Raw genomic sequence first — 19,757 nt, forward strand, 5'->3', positions numbered from 1 at the left:
CAGTTCCGAAATATCGGGAAAACAAAAAGAACTCATACCGTGGTAAGAAACCTGTGATTAGTGATAATCATTTACAGTATCGGCAGACTATGATGGCCGTTTTGACAGATTACAATAGTGAGGTCAAATCTCAAATAATTATCAATAAAAAAAAATTATATGCGAGTGGCATCTACAAGTTTTTAGATTTGTAACTAGCATTGCAAGGGGTAGCTGATTAAAAAGTTTTAATAAAACAAAAATAAAAATGTTAACTTAATATATCGTCAATTCGAAACTGCTTTGTTTTGCATTTAGCTTTAACGCGAGTTTGCCTGAAGTAGAAGTTGTGCTGGACAGCGATCGTTTAAGTGACGATCATATTAGAATTCATTTAAAAAATATTTTAAATTAAAGTTGTGTTGTAAAATTATACATCCATAAATTTTACTGCACGACACTATTGACAACAATGTACATCAATTAGCTCCTTCAGCGTAGTTATGAATTAATAACTTGAAGAGCGGACAAACGTCAAAACTTATATTATATAGTATTATATACTTATATTAATATTATATATAGGTATTATAATGAATAACCACGACAGATTGGAATCAGGGGGTCTACTCTCGATCTCCGTCCGACATCCGTCCGAAACAATTACTGTCAAATAAGTAATATTCGACCAAATTAAAAAACAAGTATCCAGTATGAAGCTTCATTCGCATCACGCGTCTTTTCATTTGGTCAAGTATTGTTTATTTGGCAGTTTCGGACGGATGTCGGAGATCGAGAGTAGACCCCCAGGCCCCATCGAAGGATTTTTTCTAAGTGTTCGTATTTTTGTATTAATAATTATAGCAAACTAATGGAGTAATTTCACAAAAAAATTGAATATCAATTTAATAACAATTTATACCATGAAAGACATAAAAATCTATAATTCTCATTTATCTTCTTCGCCAGCGGGTTGTGGAAATGTTCTTTGAACTCAATGTGTCTGTAATTGTTTTCCTGTGCTTTGTCAAAGAAAAACTCGCGTGTTATTTCATCATCATATCATCGACTCAGTTATACGTCTCGCAGACGAGGGTTTAGGCCATAGTCTAAGATCTGGAAATATTAAAGGATGAGCACATACAAGGGGTCTGGTTGATCGATGGAGTTGTCAATTGGTATGTTTGGGTTTCCTTTCCATCGTACAATGTTACAAAACATTTCCCATATGTAAAATAGACGTATATTAACATCGAATACGAGTATAGTACCTATTCTTTAGCGTAACATGTAGCTACTCATCGTCACTTTTAGGTTTAACAGCTTCTTTCAGTTAAATATATTTTGTGCCAAACTCTTTTTTTTTTTAAAAAATTTTTTTCCGTTAAATGAACTGAGCTGACAAGTATCAAATGACAAAAAGGAGGTATCTATTAATGACGCAGTGATTAGTTTACACAATGAAAAACGCTATTAGTGGCTCGGCCAATACCCTGCACAGGGTGTTACGAAATGATAAAATAATACGGGCTTTGGGATATGAAAGTGTTAATAACAGTTAAGTACTTGTTATTATATTATTATATAGTTATTTCTTTTTACAATTTGGCCTCTATCTTACCTGACGGAAAGTGACGATGAGGTTAATGAGGTGGAGCATGCGCACCTAAATAATACCTTTTATTTTATGAAACTAAGTGACGGGACTAACAAGTCGGGCGTCTGGTGGTAAGCAACACGCCTGCCCATAGCAGTTGCACTGCAACTCAGAACTTTAAATCGCAAAGATCTGAGGGGCACTGCCACTGCGCCTGTCACAGATCTCTACTGCTACTACCTATTCACTCTCGCCTTGAAAAGGCCTAAGGTATACTGCTAAGGGAATAAGTCCGCAGACAGGGAATTTCAATCCATAACCGTTCGCGATATAAATATTTTTATTTGAACTTTTTTCCTATTTTTCATATATAATGTGTTGAAACATTTATAAGGAAAATCTATTGAAAATTGTTTTCAATAACATTTTCATTGTTGGCTAAAGTTGTTTAGTTACAGGAACATTCATATCCCAAAGTATTACCGGATCCTTTTGTATCACCCTTTACAGTATCGATTCGAAAAGGGAGAGCCCCCATTATGCTATCATGAAAGCCACTTTACAAACTTAATACGGCAAATAAACTTTATTTCTCTAGACAACCTTCCTCTTTTGACAGTCTTTATAGAAACATTTCGAAAAACAGCTTTAATAGGTTGTTTGGATCATCATTTTATTTCCAAGCTTGTAATATACATATAATGTTAGTTTTAGATTAATAACTCGTCACGCATCACGCGCACGAGCCACGCAGTGTCTCAGGGCATTTATTTTTTATAAATTGTGTTATTATTGATACAAAGATTGAACAAATTAGTAAAGTATCGAGTTTTTAGTATAGAGTTTAGGTTTTCGCGATTGTTAATCATAGAAAATAAAATATTTATTGTTTTTTCAAACAAACCTACGTTTCGGGACCTTTACAGGTCCCATAGTCACGGTTAACTGAGATGGTAAAGTCATCAATTAGTTATGTCTAATATGAATGCAAACCACTTTAATTTTTATCATAGTTACAAACATTGACTTACAAATTATATGGACGTCGGGTCCGCGCTAAAAAGTGTCCGAACTTATAGGGCATTAACATCGTATACAAAGCGTCATTCACGCTTTAGTCTTCGTTTGTTCGACTGACAGCGAAGCAAGCAAAATTAGACAGTACTGCGATGACACTACAATTTAAATTCAACGTTTTAGCTTTTTCATATTTCTTTACATGTCACTACGTTTAAATAGGTTGACTTGGGACATTTTTTTCGTGGTTTTTGTATTAGACCCGTCGTCCATTTATTTGTAAGTCAATGGTTACAAAAGTTATTAAATTAATTACCTCATTATTAAAATTTTCAAAGAACATTCCAATTCACGCTATATGTGCTTTACACGCTGTTTTATATTAACAATATGATTTTTTATTAAATTAAATTTGTCATTAACTAGTGAAATATTTTCACAAAAAATATGTGACTATTATGGAAGTACAAACATAAATATTTTACAAATTGAACCCAGATGGATCCAATGAATTTTTCTTAGTGTTTCAATCTTTGTTATAATAATTATAATAAACTACTGGAGTAATTTCACAAAAATAGTTATTTGTTATAGAAGACTGCAAAGTTGTTGTTTGACGCGAGTGCTCGTATTGAAACCTGAGCAAGCGAAGGATCCTAAGATTGAACCACGAGCGAAGCGAGTCGTTCAAAAATAGAATCCTGAGCGTAGCGAGGGATTCAAGACAGAGACGCAAAACAACCTTGCTGCCGAGCAAAACACACAACTTATCAACGCACTGTAACGAGGAAAATGGTAGACGAAAGAAAAGCAGTTGTACTATAGCAAATCAGTTTTAATAAACAAAATTAGTTGTCGTTGTCAACTTAATGTCAACAATAATAAGAATAAAATATACCAACGGATTTATATTATATAAATAATGTACGATAAATCCGTAGTTAAACGCGTCATTATGCTTTCTTTTCATCGAAAGAAAATGTCAGGTGTATCGCAGTTCATCGTCGTCGTTCAAAAATCTTTTCCTAGCTAGCGTGGTAAAAACGCTTTTGGGCGCAGATCACTTATGAGAAAAAAAGTCTTTCCGAGCTTGTGATGAGAAAAAATAATTGAATATCATAGTAGTAAAACATCGTGACATTCAATAAACTTAAAAATTATTTTATAAATTCTAAACTGGTGGAAGCGGAAGTATTGCCACCGTACCTATTTCTGCCGCCAAGCAGTAATGTGCGCATCATTTCGTTCCAGTTTTGAAGGATGCTGGTGAAACTATAGTCACATCGGTCTTGTCAACTTTATGTCTCAGGGTGACGGGCGCTGACAGAGCCTCGTGTCGTGACGTGCCGCAAATTTTGGCGATTTAAAGCTTTTAGTGGCACTTCAACAATTGTGGATAGGCGTGTCGCTTACCACCAGGGCACGATTTGTTCGTCCCGTCACTTTATATGATAATGACAAATAAAAATAAAAGTCACTGCAATTGAGAGGCACCGTGTCGCTCTAAAACGCTACAGTACCAAATTCATTACGGACGCCGTGTGTCTCTAGAATGCGTGACGGTATAATAAGTATGGCCTAAAAATTGTATTTCTTCATCAGCAATAGGCAAGCTTTTAACCACAATCTTTTCTAAAGGGAAGTGGTAGGCGACGATGTTCCATATTCGCATGGAAGATACATAACATTCGCTGTCGCCTTGAAAAGTTGTTTGTAATCTTCATGGGTACAATTAATCTTCGAATATAGTATTTGTATAATTATCATTTACTGTTTCGTTGTACTTTATACCACAAACGTACAAATTTATTAATTAAATAAAACACTTTTCACTCGAATCGATAAATTCGCCAAAAGTTGTTCAACGATTGTGATTCAATTAAAGGACCATCTGAATAAATTAATGGAACTTTGTCCTTTATCCCGCATAAATAAAAGAAGCATCATCCTTTTCTAGTTCAACTCTATACAACACAGATTTCGTTGAATATTTTCTTTCTGTTTGGAGAAAGGTGCTTTAAGTTTCAAATTATATTAGTCGACAAAAAAGTATAATATTACGTATAAACATTTCTGCTCTTACGCAAGTGCGTAATAAGTATTATAGCAGTTCATAACGCCCAGTCAGTTTACTCCCGAACATTTGAAGTAAGTAACTAATGTTTTTTTTTTATTAAAAGCATTGGTTTGAGCCATTTTTTCGCTTTGAGCCATGTCTTCATTTAATTATCGGTATCCTCAATATATATTTTCCATTGTAGTTCTAGTACATTATGTTTACATCTTCTATAATAACTTACTTGTTTGGATTTTCTAAATAGTCTTTTAAGTGGCGGGAGTTAATATTTTTGTTTGCACTTTCACTTAAATCACATTATTGTCATTTTCAACAAAGACTTTCAATTCGTAATTAGGGGAATTTTCAGGATAAAATATTTTGTAGTTTGGTTTTTAACAAGGACTATAGTTCTAACTTTCTTCTTCACTATTTTTTTCCCATATTTTCTTCATAATACACTTGAAATAAAAATTATATTCTAATATAATAGTTAATTAAATTCAATTAACGTTAGTAGGTATTACTTGTCGTTTGTTGACGCTCTCTCTAACAATATGACAAATCAACTGAAATTTATATCTAATTAACTGACTTCAAAAAAGGAGGAGGTTCTCAATTCGACTGTATGTTTTTTTTTTTTTTTTGTATGTATGTTACGCGATAACTCCGGTATTTGTGAACCGATTTTCATGATTTTTTTTTGTTGGAAAGGGGGTACTTCCCTATAGTGGTCCCTTTTCATTTTGAAGAAAATCATCCACCTCTAAGGGTGGCTGTTCCCACATGAAGATTCATTTTTATAAATACCGCCTCAATTTTACTTAAGGAGCAATTATTTTAATGGTTGATTTTGCTATTTCTCCAATTCCAGGCGTTTTTCTCTCAATATACTTTGAGTAGTGAGAACCGATTTTTATTATCTCCAGTGCAAGTCCTGTATAGTGGCGAATTTCAGGATATTTCAATAAAACTTAGCAGAGACGTAATTCCACGTACTTTTGAGGTCGGTTTTTTTAGTACTCTGTACTGAGATTATTTTAATTACCTGTTATATATATATATATATATATTTGATATAGCAGTGATATAAAAGCCTATAATAATCTTTTCAGCTATTTCAAAGTACTGACCTGATTGGGGCCTGTCAGGTTCAGCCCACAGGAGTTGCAGCGGAGACATTCCTCGTGGTAATGGTTGTTGTCATACAGCGGCGATGGTTCTGTAACACCACATACAGTGTTAAAATAGCATTTTTTCCTCAAAATTATCGATAATATCACGTGATCAAAGCTTACTGGTAAGTGAAAGTTTATTTAAGTATATTTATGTATACAAACATACAGTGTTTTTTAAATGAGGAACAGTATGGGGAACTCCGAAACCATAGAAGATACAAGGAAACTGTCTTAGGAACCATTAAGTCTTTTTTTGTGAAAATAAAGTTGGCTTAGTAAATTTTTTGGTCAAGAGTCCATAAAAATAAATAAAGTTGATCAACATTTGTTTTAGTGCTGATCGACTCAGTATTATGAAAAGATCGTTTCATTGTATGGGACAAAAGAAATCGGGACAGCAGAAGTTGGTCAAATTTCATAAAATGTATTTCGAATAAAATGATTGAAACTGATTTTTTTTAATACTGATAGACTCTTCTTATGCGGATGATTCTGACGATATCTGAAATAAAGCCAGAATAGAACCGTATTAGTGCGGGAAAAACTGAAATTCAAGCTGAGGTAGTGTCGACTCTTAAGCAAAATCAGTGTAATTGACATTTTTCAATGAATGAAAAACCTTTAGGTGACATTATCTCCAAAGTTACTAAAATGCAAATGCGTTGTTTAGGAGAAGGAGGGCAGTATAGTGCATGCCGTCGATACGGTTAAGAAGAAGCCTGTGAATGCTTAGTACACTCACGTGTGCTAATATACTGCATAAAATGTGTGTTTCCTGCAAATTCCCTACCTGATGTTTTTGCTATATGTAATTCGTTATTCATCAATGTAGTCATTCTATATACATATATGTATGTATTTTAGCGATTAGACATTTTGCGATTTTATTTGTTTACATCCGGATATACGAAAATAAATACGATAAATAATTATTACTAACTTTTCTTATTTTCTTGTTCTAGAAAATCCGAAGTCGGGACGGTCACAAAATACTTCCCTACCTTTAATAAATCGGTAAGAAAAAGTTAGGCAGTAGGTAAGCAAAAACTCTACCACGATTCCTTTGAAAAAGAAAACCCTATTAGTGAATCCTTTTTATTCGACTTCAAAAATGAAGCCTCTAAAGATTGAGATGAATTCCTAATAAGGGAACAGTCAGAAAAGATTGGACAACATTTTAAAATCTTGACATGGTTGCCAAGCTTATAAAATTTTTAGATCCACCAAGATAGGGGTTAAAAGTGTAACTCTAGCGTATAATTATTCTTAAATGTAATATAAGCTGGAAACTACGAAAATCTTGCAATCACAAGTATGGTTTATTTATTTAACTTCCAAATTTGCGTTTTTTATTAGTCTCAGAAATATACCCATTTTTGTTAGGAAGCAGATTGCTTTAGTTGTGTGGATTTTTTATATTATGATTAACACATATAGAGATAAACTACAATAATCCGCGATCTACATTTATCAATTGAAAATAATAATTTTTAATGCAGTCAATAGAACGAAAAACTATAATATCGTGTTTTCGAACAATATCCTCCGAAGTCGTCGTGTACCTACATCAAAAGTTTCATAATATTTAGGATACATAACATGCCCAGTGTACATAATATGATCATGGGGTATCTAGAAAAATACGTTTTTCATACATAACTTCAGGCATACTCCTTATTATATACTTCTATTTTATACATTGGGCCTTTAGCGCTTTTTCCATCGCAGTTTGCTGGGTCTAAGGAGAATAATACAGAGTCTCGAATAGACCCCAGTCGTAACTATGATATTCTCTGTAAATATTAATAAAATAACTTCATTGGAAAATCTGCTTTTATAAGACTTTGTACGTGGGTACAAAGTTTGAAGATTATATCTCCTGCCTCAATTTCATTACTCGTGTAATAACTTTTTATATGAAATTTGGAATATATTCTGTACAGATCCTAAGGTAACTCATAAATTTCAAATGAGGTCAAAGAACACAGTACTGTTCGAACCGACAATATCCCATCCTTCACGCTATCTAGAAACCTTATTATGACAGGACTATGTTCAAAATATTAACGTATATATAGCATATATTTGACTTATTTTCTAAAGCAATAAAAGTATGAAAAAATAATGTACAGTGAAGTTTATTTATTCAAAATTTCGTCTCTAATAAAGTTGGCAACTTGGTAGATACTTTCCGTCAATATTGATGTGAAATTTGTAATCAAGCAATAATTTTATGTAACTGCCGTCATTGTTAAATTTATTCACAAAATTCGATCCAGTTCTCATAAACTTTCTGCCCTTTATTTTACTTTTATGTAACGCAAAATAATGCATTATTAATGTATTTACAATGATATAGCCTATTGGATTACAGCTACACATTTGTGGTGTGAATTACATAGGCGTATCTATAGTATACTACTGAATATAGAAAACAGCTCATTAGCTTCTGTATAAAAAGTCGCAGGCAGACCTTAATTGAAATATTAAAAAGAAAACCGATAAAAAGCTTATAAAATGTTAATGTGATGCTGTACTGAAGTGCGCTGTAAATAGGTATTTCAACTGTTTTATGGGCTCTAAGGTATTCAGATAGCAATAATAAGAGCAATTTTATATCTACAAGAAAGGCGCAGCCTTGATGCAGTACTAGAGAGTATTGAAATACTGCGGACAAATGCCGCAATTTTTCAGCTTTGCCCGGCTAATGTTGCGTGATCCATACTTACCTAGGTTAGGTTACGTCAGGTATTTTTATTAGAGATGATGTTAGTCGAACATATTACAACAATCATTCATTTTAATTACCAATACAAAGATCGAACACAAAAAAAAGAAAGAACACAAAGAAAAATTCCTTCGATCTGGTTGGTCTCGAACTGAATCGAAGGACGTTTTCCGAGCTATTCAGAACATTCGAGTTAAACGTTCGATCCGGATACGATATCGCTATTCAACAGTGTTTACGGAGTTAGTCGGTGAAATAGATTATAAGAAAAATGAAAATCCTTTTATATACATTTTTAAGACTTTAAAAGCCAATATTTTAATATAGGAATACATTAGTCTTGCATTAAAATAAATTCATAAAATTGAACAAACTCCAGACCTTATTTAAAATAATAAGAGATTTCCATATAACATTCTTGCTTTGTAAACAATAGGACGTTCGGTAACTTTCATTCGACTTTGCCGGTCGAGAAGTTCGAGTAATCGTACGGGTGTAACGTCATTTCGATTCGGCTTCGAATATGACAGTTTGACGTTCGATTCGGGTGTTGTGAATAGAAATTAAAAGAAAACGTACGATATCAAATCGAATCGGTCGACTACTGAGTTATCTTAAGGTTTTAATTCGACCCCCTTGTGACGGTGTGATCTCCTTACACCGTCATCCCACCTTTTTGTATCACCTCTCTCCATTCGTATCGAATCGTTTTTTCTTCTTCTACTTATATTTAAATTGAAAATTTTGAATTGTTCCATTATTTCCGTCGCATTCTGATTTTGTTTCGTTCCATCGTCACTCTCTGCGTGATCGCGGTAGCAAAAACATCTACTTTCTTATTTTTGAATCGTTTATCACTTACTTAAATCTCTTGTACACCGTTTACATTTTAGGATATTAATATTGTTGTTGTACTGAATAAATTCCTATAAACCGGACTTTCTTCTTTTCAACTGCTAAAACTTGCTAAGTAAGACGTATGGAGGCTGCGGGGGTTGCGGAGGCTATTACTACCCTTGGTCCAAGCTGTATTACTGCTATCCAGGCTATTTTACAGTCTACAGAACGCCACCAGCACCAGCAGCGCTATTACACCCTGGTCCCCGATTCAGAAGTCTTCGATATTTTAACCAATCGTTCGATTGAATATCGTTCTCGAATGAAAGGGCGCTTTCTGAACTATTTAGAAATTTCGAGTTAAACGTTCGATTCGGTTACGATATTATTATCCAACAGCGTTTACGGAGTTAGTCGGTGAAATAATTTATTTCATATATAAGAAAAAATAAAATATTTTTATATACTTTTTAACACTAAATTATAGGAATGCATAAGTTTAGCATTAAAATAAATTAATAAAACCTTATAAAATCTAGACTTTATTTAAAATATTAAGAGTTTTCCATATCACATTCTTGCTTTGTAAACAATAAGACGTTTGATGTAATCGTACGGGTGTGACGTCATTTCGGTTCGGTTTCGAATAAGACAGTTTGACATTTGATTCGAGTGTTGTGAATAAAAATGAAAAGAAATTGCACGACATCAAATCAGTCGACAACTGAGTAAGGTAAGGTAAGGTTCTGAATCCACCCCCTGGTCATACCGGGGTTGGTGAGGTAGCCGGTTCGAATCCAGGCGTATCATAGGAAATTTGTTTGTGTTCAATCTTTGTGTTAATAATTAAAATTTTACGGTACCAATGTCACGTTTTCGACGCCAGGGGGTAGATTCATAACCTTACGATAACTCAGTTACCGACCGATTCCATTTCATATTGTACGATTTCTTTTCATTTTTATTCACAACACCCGATTCGAACAGTCGTATTCGAAACCAAACCGAAATGACGTCACACCCTTACGATTACTCGAGCTTCTCGACTGGCAAAGGCTACAAACGTTATTCAGAACACAGTTATCGAATGTAAGTTACCGAACGTCCTATTGTTTACAAAGTAAAAATGTAATATGGAAATATTTTATTATTTTAAATAAAATCTATTTATTCTAATGCGAATCTCATGCATTCCTATATTTAAGGCCATTAAAATCTTAAAAATGTATATAAAAGGATTTTCATTTTTCTTATTATATATTTCACCGACTAACTTCGTAAACGCTGTTGGATAACGATAAGATATTCGAGAACGATATTCAATAAAACGATTCGGTTAAAATATCGAAGAGTTCTGAATCGGGGCCCTGCCTGGTCTGTTTTGTTCAAATTGACTACGGCAATGTTAATGTTATGGTAGTAGACGGTACAATATTGGCGACGATCTCGTTATCGCTACGTTTTCGTTAGATCGAACTTGAATGCAAATCGTTTACGAGAGAGTGATTCACCCGCTCTATAGGACATTGTTAACAATTACATTTCTCTTGTTTATTTGTATCTAGTCAGGCGTTTGTCATTAGGACCTGAAATATAATCGAGTTAGAAAATGTCAGATATAATAACGACGTAACATCAATAGAGTAAAGTTTCTTTGACTGCACACAGTAATTAATTGAATGTACACACGCCAGCACATCAAGCTATACATTGACGTATCTTGTTCCGTTGCACTGGAGGCGATTTTCGAACAAAAATGTGTAGTCTGATGTGCCGTTGTCCGTACAATCGTTACCTTTAGAAACAAATTGTTAATAACTATGATTGGTAAAATAAATAAAATTAGCAAATAGTTTAACAGGCAATTTGTAGTATATTTTTTGCCACTATTTGACAAGGTAAAATATAAACTAGATTTCGTCATAGCTGTCGTAGGTGTACGTAGTATGTGTACGTGTAAGTAGCTACTGCTATTTGGGCTCCTTGTCAAAGAGTTCGTCTAGAGAATTATTGTCATCTTACTTATCTCTGCCGTTAAGCAGTAATATGTGCATTACCGCGTTCTGGTTTTGAAGGGTAAGGGTGTTGGTGAAATTAATAATAACGCACACACTCAACATAACCCCGCACTAGGGAAATCCTGTGTTGCGGGTGCCATGGACACACACGTAGACGACCAAAAATTACACCCAAACTCACGACAGAAATAAATGTAGGCCATACTAATATTCCCACCGGCCAGGGAATCGAACGTGAGACTTTTGCGTGGCAGTCCGGCGTGGTAACCGTTGAGCCACTGAGGCAGTTAAATTTGATGCACATGGGACTTGTCAACTTGTTTCAGGGTGACGGGCGCAGTGGTAGTGCCCCTCAGATCTTTGTGATTTAAAGCTCTGAGTTGCACTGGAACAGCTATGGACAGGTGTATCGCTTACCATCAGGCGTACAACTTGTTCGTCCCTTCACTTGGTATTATAAAAAATATATGTTATACGAAACAAACTCACAATACACATGCTGACAATCAAACCTTTCGAAACTTATGTCTGGCGCTAGCACAATGTCTTCTTACTTATTGCATCACGTCTTGCGGCGGTGCTGCTAAAAGTAATGTAATTGTTTTAGAACGAGCTCAGAAATGTTTGTTGAAAGTTGCATTTTTCAAAACCCGATTTTTCCTGCATCTCAACTCTACCTCGAAGCTAAGATACCACCTGTGCGAAAGTTTTGCTTTTAATTTTATTAAGGCAACACTCAATCATTCCCCATCCAGAACCTCTACTGTCTATAACAATCGAAGAATCTTCTCTAGTTCTGACCATAGCAGCTCCAGAACTTCGTTCGCATAGAAATTCTTTCACTTGAGAGGTAGTCGTCTTTACAATTTATTTAATAATTTACTAAATATTTTACACCTTACAAAACAGGAAGCTAAGGAGGTAATTAAGAAGTATTTGTTAAAACGTAGTTACTACGAGATTGAAGAGCTACTAAATAATTAAAGCATAACAAATAATAATCTCACTCAAACTCAACTAAAACACACAGTATTTTAGTTGAGTTAATATGTAGGTACCTAAAAAAGGAAGAATTGTTATCCGAGGTGATGAACCTGGTTACTTATATTCCAAGCTTCGGCTTAGTTTAGGTACCAGTCTCTTGCAAACATAATCTCATATATCCGACTGTATATGTTATTTCTAAATTCTAATGTAACTATTATGATTGTGGAGAAAATAAATTTTATTATTATTACACATAAATAAACTCCTCTGGTTAATAAGTTCATAATATGGCGGTATATCAGGAATGCGGTCCCAGGTTTGCGCAGCCATCGCGCCGGTCACATCGACGGTAAAATTATGGCGAAGCACGCTTATTTTACATTAAACGTACTGTCCTTTTACACATGTAGCCAGTGGACCAGCTTTACGCTGAGGGCATACAATGGTCTACGCGTTTAATACGATGACCTCGGTGGCTCAATGGTTTATATTATGGGCGCTTGAAAAGGAGATCTGGGGTTCGATTTCCAGTTGGACTAAATTGGGATATGAAATTTTCTAAATTTGTTCTGTTCTGGCATATTATTATTAAATAATAAACAAAGAATAAGAAGACATTTATTTATCCACAAAACACATAAACAAACATAAGCGAACAATTAAAACAAAAGAACAACAGTAATGTGGACAAAAAGGATGAAGACTCAGCATTGTTGATTTTCAGGCTTTACTTCTAAAATTTTATTTATTTAGTGTTGCTATTGGATTGAACCGCCGGCCAATTGCTACTCGATTTCTATACAGACAGGATACATTGTTTACACATTTTTTTGAAAGCATATTGCGTTTTGACATTTTTTAACGGAGGTAACAAATGAAATATTTTTAGTCGATATAACGCTCAACAGATATAATGAATTTATGGTATACAGACATTTGACATATTCTTGCATGATATAAAGGTCATTGGGTATAATAGACGATTGATATAACAACTTTCAATCTAATATACCGATGGCATAATGTTCATTTTATGTAAACACTTCTTTAGTATAATGTTGAATGTGTATGTGTGGAAAAAAATATAATTCCAGTGGTGTTTAGGTGCAACGATCAATGAACCGAATTTGTTTGCATTCCCTAGTTGGTACAACCTCTTCCTGTGGGTTTAGGTTAGGTTAGTATATGACAAAGCTGCCAGAACCGAATTTGTTTGCATTTGCTAGTTGGTTCGACCTCCTCCTGTAGGTTTAGGTTAGGTTTGTATATGACAAAGCTGCCAGAATCGAATTTGTTTGCATTTGCTAGTTGGTTCGATCTCCTCCTGTGGGTTTAGGTTAGGTTAGTATATGATAAAGCTTCAAGAATTGAATTTGTTTGCATTTACTAGTTGTTTCGACCTCCTCCTGTGGGTTTAGGTTAGATTAGTATATGACAAATCCGCCAGAATTGAATTTGTTTGCATTTGCTAGTTGGTTCGACCTCCTCCTGTGGGTTTAGGTTAGGTTAGTATATGACGAAGCTGCCAGAACCGAATTTGTGTGCATTTGCTAGTTGGTTCGACCTCCTCTTGTGAGTTTAGGTTAGGTTAGTATATGACAAAGCTGCCAGAATCGAATTTGTTTGCATTTGCTAGTTGGTTCGACCTGCTCCTGTGGGTTTAGGTTAGGTTAGTATATGCAATTAAATATTCTGCTTAAAGTTTTAATAAATATATTTTATAACACAAAAAGCACTTAAAGCTTTACAAAAATAAAAGTATTTTGCGATTGTACATTCAATGGATTATAAAAAAAATTATGAACATAATGTAGGGTGATATATTATTTAATACATTATACTGGTAGTACTTATACCATTTGTTCATTATGTCACTTAATCATTAACCGACTTCAAAAAAGGAGGAGGTTCTCAATTCGACTGTATGTTCTTTTTTTTTTCTTTTTTTGTATGTATGTTACGCGATAAGTCCGGTATTTGTGAACCGATTTACAAGATTCTTTTTTTGTTGGAAAGGGAGTATTTCCATAGTGGTCCCATTTCATTCTGAAGGAAATCATCCACCTCAAAGGGTGGGTGTTCACGCATGAAGATTCATTTTTATAAATAGCGCCTAACTTTAATTTAGGAGCAATTACTTTTAGCAATTATTTAGTTGATTTTGCTATTTCATCAATTCAAGGCGTTTTTCCCTCGATATACTTTGAGTAGTGTCGTAGTGAGAACCTACTTTTATTATCTCCAGTATCAAGTCCTGTATAGTGGCGAACTAGGGGATATTTCAATGAAACTTAGCAACTAGACGTAATTCCACGTACTTTTGAGGTCGGTTTTTTTAGTACTCTGTACTGAGATTATTATACCTAATGTTTGTTAGACTGAACGTTCATTATACACATTAAAATTATGCCTTTTGTTGTTGTACCTTTTGTTAATTATATATAGAGAGTGATTAAATCCATAGAAATTATATCAAATGTTATTACACCAAGTGAAAGTAGATTATTTGTTGTTATATCTTCCATTACACACCCTATTTATAAAAATGAATCTTCATGCGTGAACCCACTATTAGAGGTGGATGATCATGTACCATTGATTTTTTTTCCACCCTGTATAATATAAAATATAAATTGCTATAAAATATAAATTTACATGAATTTTATGAAATACAAATATACTTGTTAATATTAGCTGAACATATGACTATGTTTACATGAGGACCACACTAAAATTGCTGTCAAAAGAGAGTGATATTTTCCTAGTTCCGGATTCGGGTTAATTTAGCACAAAAATACGTATTTTTTCGTTCAATGTAAAATACCAACAATAATAATCTTGTTGACAGAAGGGATGGGACTAAATTAAAAGTAAATTCGTTTGTGTTCTAAAAAGGGTAATTAGAATATCACAAACAAGCAGTCACAATGACAAAGCTAACGTTTTCATCTACTTTCATAACGATAAAATATGCCGCACAGATTTGATTTCTCGCAATATTACGTAAGGCTTTCTTAGTTCAAAAAAGCTTTACCTTCCTTACCAAAAATGGTTAAGTTTGATGGTGTAAAGACAGCTCATTTGTATTCAGTTCGCGTGGTGCATCGCACAATGCCGATATTAACATAAACTAGGCCGTTAAGTAAAGCGTATCGAGATAATATACGATCGTTTTGTGAGGTGAAAGGTCATTTTCAGTACCTTTAAACGCGAGTAAATATTGTATAAGAACCTTATTAGTAATGGTTAGTAGAGCTTATATTTTTGAACTTTGATACAGACAATACCTGTATTGACGATCGATTTAAAAAAAAGGAGGAGTTTCTTAATTTGACTGTATTTTTTTATACGTGTTATGCGATTACTCCGTCATTTAAACTGCCTCTGTGGCCTAACGGTTACCATGCTTCTTGCCACGCAGAGATCCCGGGTGCGATTCCCGTGTCGGGAGAAATATTTATATGGCCTACATTTATTTCCCTCATGAGTTTGGGTGTAATTTGTGGTTGTCTATGTGTGTGTCCATAGCACCCGCGATACAGGGTTTCCCTAGTGCGGGGCTATGAGTGTATGTGCGTTATTATTATTATTTGTGAACCGATTTCGATGATTTATTTTTTGTTGGATTGGGAGTACCTCAATAGCAGTCCCATTCAGAAGAAAATATTCCACATCTGAGGGTAGCAAGTTGGGAGATTAATCCGGTTTATTAGATTTACTCCACTTTCTGTTAACCGATTTCAATAAAACTTCGCAAATAGATGTCATTCCACGGACCTTTGAGGTCGGTTTCCTTATAATAAAAAAATGCTTATACGTTCGCGCTTTCATTATAAGAGATATTTGCAATGTCAAACAGCATGAAATAGTAATGTCTTGGTAGAACTCAGTCGGAATCAATAGCTGTAACCAAAGGTAATGAAAGAAATACTACATAAAATATTTTTCACGTTTTCCTATTAAAAGCTAATTGACTAATTGGGTATCGATACATAGATTATGCTGATATGAATTCTCAACACGAGCTTTGAAGTACCGTTCGATTCTTAAGAATTTTATCTCCTTATGCTCCAAGCAGACTCAAAACGTAAAACATAAATTTCTAAATAGGAAGAGCAAAGAAGCTTACTACTTTAGCTACTTAAAGTAGCAATAAATCGTACATTTTTATTTGTTTTCGTGTTAAATAAGTCAATAAATATTAGGGGTTAAAGTATGAAATTGCCGTTTTATTGCAATAGGTTCTTTGAATTTTCATAGAATCTTCATGGTTTGAGGTTTTCGAATGAAACTTTTTTCATATGGTTTCTGTGATTATTTTTTTTTTTAAATTTGAAACATTTGAATATCGACTTTCAATTGTTTTTGTTATTCAATTTAGACAAGAAAGATGGATACTGCGAAAATTCGAGTGATTTTTGAATACGAGTTCCGACGCGGAACTAACGCGGCAGAAACAGCCCGCAATATCAATGCTGCGTTTGGAGAGGGGTCTACTAATGAACGCACCGTGCGATTTTGGTTTAAACGCTTTCGTGATGGAAATTTCGACTTAAAGAACGAGCCACGAGGAAGACCGCCCACACAGGTGAATAACGATGAATTAAGAGAGATAGTGGAAGCCGATCCTAGTCAAACTACCCAGGAATTAGCGGCATGGTTTAACGTTACCTTACCCACAATATTGACTCACTTGCGTCAAATCAATAAAATAAAAAAATACGAAAAATGGGTGCCTCATGATTTGACTGATCTGCAGAAAGAAACGCGTGTTGAAACTTGTGTTGCCTTGTTGAACCGGTACAGAAATGAAGGAATATTGGATCGAATTGTAACATGTGATGAAAAGTGGATTCTTTATGATAACCGGAAAAGAAAAATGCAATGGCTGACCACAGGTCAAATGCCACAACAGTGTCCTAAAGCAAAACTTACCAATAAAAAGGTAATGGTAACTGTTTGGTAGTCTCAGCATGGTGTTATTCACTATAGTTTTCTCCGATCTGGTCAAGCAATAACGGCAGATGTCTATTGTGCCGAACTCCGAACCATGTTGACAAAACTAGCAGTAAAACAGCCCCGACTCATGAATCGATCTTCACCATTATTGCTCCACGACAACGCGAGACCTCACACAGCACGAGAAACCATTTTGACCCTTCAGGAACTGCAGTTAGAAACCATTCGTCATCCTCCGTATTCACCAGACCTTGCTCCAACGGACTACCATTTTTTTCGTGATTTGGACAATTATCTACGTGACAAGAAGTTTTCTTCCCAGGAGGCAGTACAAAATGCTTTCACACAGTTTGTGCAGTCTAGATCGTCGGAGTTCTATCGCAAAGGCATTAATAACCTTCCCATTAGATGGCAGCAATGTATAGATAATAATGGCAACTATTTTGATTAAACAAATTTGTTAAAAATTTAAAAAATAAACAATTTAGATTTTCAGTACAAATTGGCAATTTCATACTTTAACCCCTATTATTTAAAACTTGCGTGGTACGGGATGCCTTCGTAGTAGAAAGGAAGGGACTGTAAATTCCATTATTTATCAAAGACTAGCGGAGATGAGCTGTATTTCAAAGGCCGATAGTAATTCGTAATTTTGTCTGATCGGTGCAATGACGTTAAAATAAATAAAAAATAAAGCACGATTGTTTCATGAAAAACAACCATTTTTCTCACCGCTATAGTAAACCATGGAACTTATTTTCGTAAGTAATATGTAGCTTCTGCATAAAATAGTACATTATTGCAGAGGCCGGCAAGTAAAGGATTGCAGGACGAGTATGAGTTACACGCCCGAGCGCGGCGAGGCTTTGTATTATACGAGTTAGGCAATCCACGTTCCCTCCGAGGTATATATAATATAGTGCTTCCCTCAAACAATGCGAGGATAAATACTAAACAATGAAGGAGAATATTATAATAGAAAGTAAAAAAAAAAAATTAAGTTTAAATTAATTTAAGTTTAGTAATTTAGTTTTCTCACTAGAACGCATTTTTGCGAAGAAAATATAAACAATACAAAAACCAGAAATAACAAAAAAGAACTTTCAAAGTACTTTTGTTTATTTTATCGCCTTGTTAAAGTACATGGTGCAGGTATATTCGTGCGCCACATTTTCTCTTGTAACTTTTCACCTATTTATTTGAAAAAAAAACCAATGATTTTACCATACAGCTTCTTCATATATTATCGTGCTAAATAATTAAACGCAAAATTAATAAGACCATATACAATTTTTTTTTGCAATTACGGTCCCTGATGCTAGATAGCAGTTTGGTTATATGACAGATAATCTGTTTACATAGTAGATATATTTAAAAGTTTAGAGCAGTAATGGATTTTCATACTTATTTTGCCCGCCTATAGCAGCACAGAGTTGTTCGCGAATGACACATATTCTGAGTTTTTTTTTTTTGTGTAATTAGTAATTTTGTTGTAATGAAAAAAAAGTAATGCAAACATTTCCGAGCAATTTTGAAAAAAAATCCTTTTTCTAATTAACCAATTCAAACACATCTCTTATATTAAAAAGGTGTAGAAAACAAGATACTAAAGTAGTCATTCAGTCCATTTAGTGTGTCACATACGTTTTATTTCTATTTCACTGGCGGCTGTAATGTCCTCATCTCTCTTAAAGGTCTATTAACTATAAAACTGCAAAATTTTCGCTTTTATGGTAAGAAATGTACTGATTTACCACATGAATGAAGCATACCAGTTACTGTGCTTGCGATTGTAATGCTTAGACATCTATTACATTTTCTACCAAAGTGCCTATTACATTTTCTAGCCTATTCGCTAGTGTTTTCAAAACCTAAATATAAATTTTTAATGGTATTAAGTGACCGACGAGACAAACAAGTCGGTAAGCGACACGCCTACTCATAACAGTTACAGTAAATACCATTCGGAACCGTAAAGATCACTGTCACTGCGCTCCTCACCTTGAGACATTTTAGGAGCAGTAAAGCTCCTTGTGAAAGATTTCGTCCAGGTTAGTATTGCCGCCTTACCTGTTTCTGCCGCCAAGTTGTAATGTGACCATTACTGTGTTTCGGTCTTGAAGGGCTAGGGTGCTAGTGAGATAATTACAGGCACGTGTAGCTAACAATAACAGTTGCAGTAGCCCCACAGCTTTAAATCGCAGAGATCTGAGCGCCATTGCACCCTTCATTCTGAGACATACGTTAAAAAGTTCCACGTACCTGTAATTTCACCAGTATCCTTACCCTTTAAAACTGAAACGCAGTAACGCTTACAAGGCGGCTGGAATAGGTAAGGTGGCAGTACTTCCCTGAATGAACTCTTTTACAAGGAGCTCTACGCTGCTACCAAATGTTCCTA

The 19,757-nt window shown here is 34.5% G+C and overlaps 1 protein-coding gene across 1 annotated transcript in view; it reads right to left on the reverse strand.

The window, feature by feature from the left end:
• LOC113239692 overlaps window positions 1-19,757 on the reverse strand; it is a 155,774-nt gene that overhangs the window by 126,006 nt on the left and 10,011 nt on the right. Inside the window, exon 4 of the mRNA XM_026476774.1 lies at window positions 5,783-5,871. Within this exon, the coding sequence (XP_026332559.1) occupies window positions 5,783-5,871 (89 nt within the window). The remainder of the gene's footprint in view (window positions 1-5,782; window positions 5,872-19,757) is intronic.

Source organism: Hyposmocoma kahamanoa, unplaced genomic scaffold (assembly GCF_003589595.1).
Source record: "Hyposmocoma kahamanoa isolate Upper Pololo Valley unplaced genomic scaffold, ASM358959v1 114, whole genome shotgun sequence".
Classification (NCBI taxonomy): domain Eukaryota; kingdom Metazoa; phylum Arthropoda; class Insecta; order Lepidoptera; family Cosmopterigidae; genus Hyposmocoma; species Hyposmocoma kahamanoa.